Raw genomic sequence first — 10,227 nt, forward strand, 5'->3', positions numbered from 1 at the left:
ACGGCTTCATATTACGCAATTTAAGTAAGACATTTAATAATGTAAAGAACAAATTAATCAAAATACTTTATCACACACTACCTAACCTTTTCCAATTTCCGTTGTTAAAAAATACTTTATCACCTACTACAAAAAGTGTCTTAAAACTGTGATGGAAGTAAAAGAAAACGGATGAAATAATAAGTAAACAAAAATTAAAAGTTCTAACCTATTTTACCCAAGAGATTTCAAATCTGTTCTTCTTATCTGATTGTGACAAGAGTCTCATTATAAGCTGTGTCTGAGGGGACTGTGTTACGAGGGAGTGTCTGTGGAAAGGCTGCTCATTGGGTATGTCTCTTGTATTATTACAGAGATTATATGCTAACTTATGTGCATCAATCACATCAAATTGAATAAGGCAGTGCCAGTGCCGGTTTTTGTACAAGAAAGATCATCTTAGCAAACCTAGTACATAAGGATGATCATATCAGTGAATCGACAAACGAAAACTCTAACCTCAGTTTGTATACTTCAATTCTCAAAAGGCAAGTTTCAGCTATTTTACATTCACTCCTTGATTACATTTCAGTTCAAGAAGTCTATACTTGGTTCAATATCAGTGATCCAACACAGAAAGCCGGATTTGGATTTAATACTAAAGTTCATTAACTAAAGTTCTCATAATGAGTACAAAAATAGATCAAGAATATACTATGACCATGATAACTGATAAGAATGAACCACACTTCCACATCAAAATGATAAAAAAGAGCAAGTATTTTTATCGTTGAAAATTTGAACCGAATGGAGGGTTTCCAAATTGCTGTTGTGTTGGGGGAGGTCGTGGTTTTGCATACTCAGCAAAAATCACCCATCCGTCTAAGAACTGCAGTAACAATTAAAAAACAAATTATTAAACCACAAATTCAGAATATTGCACATCAGCTTCTGCTAACTATAATAAGGAACTTCTGTAATTCCAGAGATATACAGTATTGAGTTGGGAGCGACTAACTGAAAGACTATCATCAAATAACCAGCATCATCAACAGGCACCAAAAGGTACTAAAAGGGACTCTATTTAATTATCTTACTGAACTTGTACTCATTGAGTCGTTGGGAATATCAGCATCCAACATTCCAACAGTCAGCATGAAGTAGCAGCAATTACTCAAGTTTCCCAGTAAAATCATTAACACTGAATAATCTACTCACTTCCAGTGTGCTTTCCTCCATATTCTTAGGGCTTACGCCGTTTGGGGGTACAACTCAATGAGGAAAATATCCTAGTTCAGATCCAAGATATAAAAATCAAAATCCGGACTCAATTTACATAATCTAGCCCAAATTGAGGTGGATCAGCGAGTTTGGCAAATCTGCTAGTTTTGTTTCAGACATACCAGATTTGCTCCACAAGGGTGCAAAGACATGAGATTCCTTTTTTTTTTTTTTGTGAGGCTGATTTGAAGGGTGTAGCGGCTGCTGACAACTAGTTCTTGCTCCTTTCTTCTAGCTGTATGGAATTGTCTTTTGGGTCTTAGTAGCACAAGGACTTCTGTTTAGTTTGGTTAGTTAGTTTCGGCTGTAATCTTGACCACGTTGTTGGCCTTATTTCACTTTGCATCAAATTTTCTCTTGTAAAATTTGTGATGCTTAATGTAATTAAACTATGGCTTTTAGCCTTTTAATCTAAGTCTACTCTTTTATGTTAAAAGAGAGTGTGGGAAGCAAAAATCATGTCCATGTTTGGGTCCCTATCTAGGCAACTTGTAAATGCAGCTTCTACTAATGAAGTAGTCAGTAGTGATACCTCATTACCGTTTGACTAGCTCACACCATATTTCAATAACCTATGCTTATTGAAATTAGACTTGCTCACACCAGAATATATCTGATCAAACCAGACCATAACTTAACCAAGTACAGTTATGGTCAAAATTGAGTCTAACCAGACCAGATAAACCCCATGAGAAATATTAAGACCAGACCACACCAGAAAAATTCAAACCAAGCAAATCAGATACGAACTTATAAAACCACACGAAGACCTTATTTTATAGTCTAAATTTAGCAACTAGTAGCAAACTAGTAAATAGAGTTGTTCATAAACTTCATAGGTTAAATTATTAAGAAAATAAGGATAGAAATTGCTCACGCACGTTGCCATCCATGCCTGCCTTTCCTGCGCTAGCCTCTTCTGTAGTAGCATATCTCACAAAACCAAACCCTTTAGAATATCCTGAGACGCGATCAGTCACCACTTTGGCTGCAATAATGTAACCTTGTCAGCAATATCCCAAGCACCCAGGGAAAATAAATTCAAAAATAAAAACTTTGCATAAATGTACCATGAACCACTTCGCCAAACTTTGAAAAGGCTTCTCGTAATCCGTCTGTAGTAGTACGTTTGCTAAGACCTACACACAAGACATTATCTATGTATCAGCAATATTAAGTAAAGACAACTTCTTCAAATATATAGGCAGCAGCATATTATTCTCCAAGAAGACAACACTAAAGTCAGTGGAAGTACAAAATCCACATCATTTTGCATACACTAGTGGATTAAAAGGAAGAGGATTAATGCATCACATTTAAAAACAGTGGCAGAAATCGCAGCAAAAATGAAAATCTAGTACGTTGGTAATGAAAGTAAGAGTGGCTAAGTGCTTAGCCTAATAGGCATATAAACTTTTAAAAGCATATAGAAAAAAGACCCTAGGGAAACATGCGGGCACGTACATGCATTGCATACTCACAATAGAAGAATTAAAAGGCAACTTGTCCCCACACATAACCAATCACTGGCTCATTTATGATAAACGAGTCTTCTCAGACACATTTTACAGGCCATGAAATTGCTTCACCGAAGAAATTCCCCTTTTCATCACAAAATTCACCTATCATAGCCCAAGAGCCAAAACCCATTCTACACAAAATATATGCCACATTAGTATTTCTGAAAAAATTGATTTATTCACTTCCATATTTGAAAATTGTATCATTAATAGCAACACTATCACCACCAATTCAAACAAAAGCATCCAACCTTTGTTGCATGGGAAAAACATTGCTCTACAGAGGCTTCTAGAGGGTAGAATAGTTTGATGGAACAAAGCTGCTGCTTCAAAGCTGCAATGGACCTTTATTAATAGAAAAAGATGCTCTTTGGGTTAAGCGGGTGAATAGCTATTATGTAAAGAATTTTGATGAGTTTGCTATTCCAGAAATTGTAATGGGTGGTGGATGGGACAAAGTTAAGAAAAATCAGAAACCATTGGTGGTATCAATTCCTTAGGGAGAACTATCTGCAACGCCAGGCTACCCCTTTTCTTTAACACATTATCTACAAGGCTACCACTAACAGTCTAGTCACTGGTAAATTCAATGCAATGTGATGTATTCTTTGTGCAATGACCATGATTCTGTAAATACCTTCTTCAAATGAGATTAGTCTGCTGATGTTTGGATTAAGGTTATGGTTGAAGTTCAATAGAAAGCTTGCAGAGCTGGAAGTAGAAATTCCTAAAGCCATATAAACTAGCAAGAGGCTATGAATCGATTGTATCTGAAAACAAATATTTTTATCTCTAGAATTAAGTCTCTTAATGCAGATCATTTACATAGTCTGCTGTAGGTGTAATGATAATTCTCACTCTAGCTTCCACTTATGTAGCTTAGGCTCTGTTCAGCAGTTCCTCTCTGTCTACATGAAGAGTTTTGATCTTCAACCCTTCCTAGAAAGTGGGGAGACAGTAATTCTGATGCAATTTTCTCAGGTTTGGGTTTATTTTTATTTTCAAAATAATATTGAGTTAATTCTGGTGCTTAATAATAAGTTTTACTATTAAAACAAATTATCTTCTGCCCTTTTCCTGAAAACAATTCTATGGGAAAATGATCAAGATCAACATATAGGCATGCTTTAAAAACAGGTATAGAAATAACAACTAGGGTAATGCTAGCAGAAGAAGAAAAAAAATCAATCCAGCCAATGCATCCATCTGATGCCAATACCTAAAATTCAGACCGCTCACTTTAAGTGAGCCTTGCTTCAATATCTTTTCATCTAATGATAAGATCAGATCAGCAGTTTGGTTACTTTCGCTCAGCTTTTTGAGCATATTTCAGGGTATAAACTATTTCCTTAGCGGTAAATCTACTCAAAAAAAGGTCACAATATTGAGGAGCTAGTAAAACAAACTAGCCTACAACTTATTGGAATTTGCAATCACAAGAACTCCACTTTTGGGATTTAGCATTAGTGTTGTAGGCAAGATCTTGAGGATGGTGACAATTTGTATTTGCTCAAATTAGATATGGGCTTAGGCAAGAGGAAGATTTGAGTCTATGGAAACTTACAGTCAAAAGCATTTCTTTATTGCAATTTAAGATTTGTCGGCTAGCACAACCAATGTATAAATAGGCCCAAGGCGATAAGGATTGCCTCAAATCGCCTTACGAGTGCCACAATGCACCTTAGTGCATCTCATTAAAGCATGGTGCAAATAAATATAAATAAGGGGTTTTCTACATTATGACCCTCTAATTTTCTGTTTTCTAAGATGTCCCCCCCCCCCCTTGAGAAATCCACACTATAACCACAAAAATACATTTAGTTTCTGTACGGTAACGGTAACCTTGTCGTTATCCCGCCATTAACAAATTCCGTTAGTGGGGCCCACTCTCCACTCAATAATATTTTTTTATCGATTTGTGTGTTGGAAATTGTTCAGTTAAAGGTTTTACGGGCTATGTTGTCCCTTAAGCATCCAAATTGAGCTCAGATTTGGCAAAAAAAAAATAACGTAAATTTCTCGTTTTGCGGTATTAAATGTGTAAGCTCACAAATCGAGATATTTCTTAAAACGCAAAAAGAGGCGTTTACGTGTTTTTGTCCAAAATTTGAGCTCAATTTGGTCCCTTTAGCACCAAAATAGCCCCCAAAACCTTTAATGGAACAATTTCCAACACAAAAATCGATAAAAATTATTATTATGTGGAGACTGGACCCCAATAACAAAATTTGTTAACGACGAGATAACGGCAAGGTTACCGTATGGAAACTAAATGTTTTATGGGGTTATATTGTGGATTTCTCAAAAAGGGGGGCACATCGTAGAAAACAGAAAGTTAAAGGGTAAACCCAATAAAAAAATTGTGCACCTCAACCTTTAGTGTGTCTTTTGGTGTGTCAAAGCACAGCTTAGTGAAATCAACCCGCCTAAACCAAAAAGGCACATGGTTCATGTCACCTTGGACCTAAGCGCACCTTTTTATACGCTAAGCATAGCCATAAAGGAGGACTTTTGAACTAGATCTACCCAGCCAGGTACATGTATAAATATTGGGGTAAAAAGAAGGTGAGCACATTTCCCAAACTTCTCCAAGATCAACGAAAAGGAGGAGAAATTCCATCAATATAAACAATCATAGGCTCCATTCCTAGCCAAAATTTTAATGTCTTAGTAAACATCCAAATCCCCAAACCTAGCCTACCTACCTATGAACCATATCTGAAGCAAAACAATGCAAGCCATACGTGAAACAACACTTTGCAGCTACGGTCAAGGCCTTTGTTGCTACAAAAGAAACTCCAACTAACATAACTTTGGGCAATATTTGACAACAAACTATCATCAATTAGTCAACCTATCAACCCATTAATATTTAACCTTCAATTTTATTTCTCCAGGCCAAAAGCTTACATCCCAGTATCCCACTAAAGAGATAAGAGAGGTAAATCCGAGATCTAATTTAACTCACTCAAGACCCATTTTTCCAACCCAATTCACCTTTTAATACAGCCCATTCACTTTCGAAATTAAAAACCCCCAAGTATGTTTTCATCTCACAAACACACAACACCAAAACTAGCCTCCACTGATTGACATCTTAACAGGACAGCTTCAAGGTACCTTTCAAACATGACGAACTGTGGCCTAAAATCATTGTCAGGGGCAGATGAACCTGAATACTACATACCTTGAACACAAGTTGGAAAGTTGAGCAGCCGGTAATATAATAGATGGGCCTAGTGGGCAGGGATGGGTAGGGTAATATTGGTATTACAATGTTAGTTATTAGTATTTGGTTGGAGAGGAAGGCAGAGAGTTGGTTAGAGGAAAGAGAGGGAAAGAAAGAAAAACATCTATAAATGAGAAAGAGTAGGAGAAAGGAGGCAGAAAGAAAATTGATAAGTCTAGTTTTGGGAGTGCCAATTACTATAAAAACTAGGCTAGGGTTGCAATTACCCTTAGTGATTATTTAATTGTATTGCAGAAACACTTTCAGTGTTCACCCAACATCTCTCCTTAAATCCAACAATTACAAAACATATCAAGATACAACCATTTATCAGTTATCTTCCAATTTTTCTCTTTGTCTAAGTCATCATCTTCAAGATTCTGATCTATTACACTATCTCAGAATCCAGCATAAAGTCCATAGCCTTATATCTTATGTATCATTCACAACCTCATTATTTGGTAAATTGCATCTGCATCGATAACCCAAAAATACAATTTTTCTGAAGAACAGTATTCGTATTCTGGAGAGGAGCACTTGAACTCTACTACTCTAAATCTTGGATGGCTTGATCCCTCTTATGTGGACTACAGTAATTAAAAAATAAATTAATTAAGAGAGAGGGGGTCATTTATACTCTTATCAAGACCCCCCCCCCCCCCGCGGTTCTTCAGAATAATCACAAAAGACATTAACAAATCATCCCAACACTCCTAAGCCCCACATAGAGTAAAACTTAAATCATTACAACCTATAGCTTCAAAGTCTCTACAACAACAATTTCATCACTAGATTCCTTTTTCTAAACACCCCTCCCACTTTTCACAACTAAATCGTCATCTAACCCACACCAAACAATACTTCAACACAAATTCAAGGAGAAAAGACTAAAAGCACCCAAAAGCCAGTCTCAAGAAACTAGAAATCTTCATGCAAATTCTAATTATACAAGTCTCTTCTTCTACCATAAAGCATGCACCAGCGTTTGCCATATTCCTATCTCATATGAAACACTCATAGCTGTCGCCACCTACTCCCCTTTTTAATCTCTTCATAGAATCATACCCCAACTCTCCTTTGACGCCTCTCCCTTGTCATTATTAAAATTTTTGTACAAAAAGAACATTGGTAGTAAAATTTTGCCTATCATTCCATATATGGAATTGTGGTGGCCAAATACAACCCTCCTAGATGTTTGTGTGGGTAATAATGGAACTTTTCAATGGTCATACACTCTTTGTATCAAAAGAGGCGGTGTTAATGATTGTGGTCCTGGAGGTAGTATATGTAGTGTAGTGATCCAAGTAGACAACTAGTATGGAAGTACAATGTTTTTTTAAATTTTAGTTCAAGAGATAGGAGCCGGGAGGAAATCAAACCCAACCCAAAGCCCGAGAAACCCCTACCTTGGTGTTCATATGGGTTCTGGGCTCCACGCACATATGATGAACTTTTACTATTGCATCATCCAAATGCAAATAAATCACACCACCCCCAACTCTTTGAAATCTCCCCTATCACAACACAACTATCAAATTGAATGCACAGAGGTTTATGATAAATGTGGCAATGCCCTAGCAAAGAGACAGCTATAAATAGAATCAAAGACCTAAACTTTACTATTAGCCTAAATACTTAAACTATTAACAGGCTCTAACTTTGAAGACCCCAATTAAAAACGCTATTATGCAACTTCAATTTGCTAATACACCCTCATAAACAAACAAGAAAATTAAAAATATTATTAGAAAAGCCCGAAAAAGCATTATAAACAGATTTTAAACAACTATCAATTCAAATGCTCAACAACGATGCCACCAAAACCAAACATATAAACATTCCCATAAAAGCAATCCAAAATCGGCAAAACACCATCAATTTTCCTTTATCATGTTTCAATTTAATTCCTAACACAATATTTTATCACATAGTGACCAACGCCAATCTCTCTTCATTTCTTCAAAAAGATATGAGCTTCATCTAATTCTTAATGAATTAGACTGATTAACACAAATAAATCTCATACAAATGAACTTGAATTTGTTATATACACTCGGGTGTACCGTACACTCAATTAATCTAACGTTAATTTTTGCACTTCATATTATCAAAATCAGAAAAAATACTCGTGGGTGTACAATAGTACCGTACAGTCGGATGTATATAACAACCTCTTCAAATTAACAAAAATAAAAAATTGAAATAAAATGATAGAATAAGAGGAAAATTAAAGAGAGAAAGAGATACCGGAGACGAAGAGGTTGGGAGAGGGATCAGCCTCAGGCTCTTTCTGAGGGGAAGGCGGAGGTGTGAAGTTGAATGCGGAGGTTGCGAAAAGACGATTTAGCCCTCGAGGAGCCACCGCCGCCATTACAGCTGCTCTCATCGCCATTGCCGAGTTTGGAGGAGGGTTTAAGCTTTTACTTTTTGTGGTTTTTCTGTGGCAATTGGCAGATGAGAGACAAAAAGAGGCGACAGTGTTCGAGTTTGGAACCCTCGCTCTATAACAGTTTGCACTCGATTATATACGGAGTACTGGCGTTGGTAAATGGTAACACAAACAACGCACCACGAACCGAACACAAAAAATTAGGTTAATGTTAAGAGTTATTTGTCAAAATTAGGCATTGCCAATGGGGTAATTCCCACTTTCTCTTCTTGATAAACATAGAGCGTTTCTCATGGGGGTAATTTGGTCCGTTTTTGCTGGGATATGAGGGTATAACTAACATTTTCATCTAACTGCATATTTTCATTGACTAAAGCCGTTTAGTCTCAATTTTGACGGAATATCAAGGGTTTTAACTTGTAATTTTTAACTTGAACAACCCAAAGCGGTGCCGTTTGCGGCGGTGATGCAGACTTCGTATGTAGGAGCTTCAATGGAGGACGGAAAGCTCAGAAGCATCTAACACCTATCCTTAAAGGGTTAGACATATCTTTACACTGTGTTTGGATAAAGAAAGGGGAAGGAAAAGAAGGGGAGGGAGGAGAAGAGGAGGGGAGGGAAAGGAAGGGGAGGGAAGAATTATAAGTTTTCCTTCCAAATCTCTCCATTGTTGGAGAGATCAATTTCCTACCAGTTAATCCCTCCAATTCTCTCCCCCTCCAATTCCCTTCCTCCCTCAGTTGTTATCCAAATGAAAGATATCTCATCTCTCCATTTTCCTTCCCTTCCTTTCCCTCTATTTCCTTCAATCCAAACACACCGTTAATTTCAATATTTTCTTTAAAGTTTTTCGTTAAATTCCGGCAGCGAAACCGCCATTCAATGGAGGAATTCGAGCTTTAGCGGTGAAGCTTCAATGGAGGACAGTCACTCTTACCCTTTGGGTTGACCATGCCATAAATTTTACCCTTCCTTATAGGGTCTTTAATTTGATTTTGGCAGCGACGCCGCCCATGTTCGCCGCCGATGATGGTGGTTGTCGTTGGTGGAGACGATTTAGACAAAAGAGGAAGAAGATGGTGTTGGTGTTTGTTGTCGGTGGAGGTGAAAGACAAAAGAAGAAGGTGATGGTGTTGTCGGTGGAGGTGAAAGACGAAAGAGGAAGGTGATGGTGTTGTCGGTGGAGGTGAAAGAGTGGTTTGCTCCGGTGACATTGAGAAATAACCTTGAATAGTTGAATATGAATGATGAAATTTCTATTTTCTACTGTGGGGTTTAAATAACTTTGACAAATGTTGAACAAACGTTGTTAATTTTACCGTCTAATGTTGTCTACAATGGTCCACCTCACCAGATTATAATACTAGTATTTGTTTACAATTCCCAAAGCGTTTTTATTATACTGTTGCTACTAGAGAAGCTCTTCTTGTTTCTTAAGAAGAGCAACTGTCCTGGGGTGCCCCTTGCAAATGTGCCAAGTCAATATGATAATCTATAATATATAGATAGTGTAAAAAAAGTTTGTGGTATAAGAAAAATGAGAGACTTGAACTTTTATCCTGTGAGGAATTATTTTATGACATTTGTAATACACAATCCCGTGAGGAAATTGTATAAAATATAGATAGTCTTAAATATAAATTGTGTAAAAAAGTTTAAGGTAGAAGAAAAAAGTTTGTTAGGGAGTATAAAATAATTCTTCAAATCACCTTATTATCTCTTATGAAGTTATGAAGATTTGAACTTTCGTTCTTAAAGGTTCGAACAAACATACCTGTGAGTTGTAACAACTTGATATTAACATTATTTTTCTGTTTTGACAGCACATA

The 10,227-nt window shown here is 36.8% G+C and overlaps 1 protein-coding gene across 1 annotated transcript; it reads right to left on the reverse strand.

Annotated features, from left to right (window-relative positions):
- Nucleotides 1-473: 473 nt before the first annotated feature.
- Nucleotides 474-8,521, reverse strand: LOC110684325 (organelle RRM domain-containing protein 2, mitochondrial-like). Its single transcript, XM_021860770.1, has 4 exons — nt 8,257-8,521; nt 2,331-2,399; nt 2,142-2,248; nt 474-868 (listed from the first exon to the last, which is right to left on the reverse strand). The coding sequence occupies exons 1-4, from the start codon at nt 8,399-8,401 to the stop codon at nt 764-766; spliced, it is 426 nt and encodes a 141-aa protein (XP_021716462.1). The 5' UTR covers nt 8,402-8,521; the 3' UTR covers nt 474-763.
- Nucleotides 8,522-10,227: the final 1,706 nt, after the last annotated feature.

The sequence above is a fragment of the Chenopodium quinoa genome, unplaced genomic scaffold, assembly GCF_001683475.1.
Source record: "Chenopodium quinoa cultivar QQ74 unplaced genomic scaffold, ASM168347v1, whole genome shotgun sequence".
Lineage (NCBI taxonomy): Eukaryota > Viridiplantae > Streptophyta > Magnoliopsida > Caryophyllales > Amaranthaceae > Chenopodium > Chenopodium quinoa.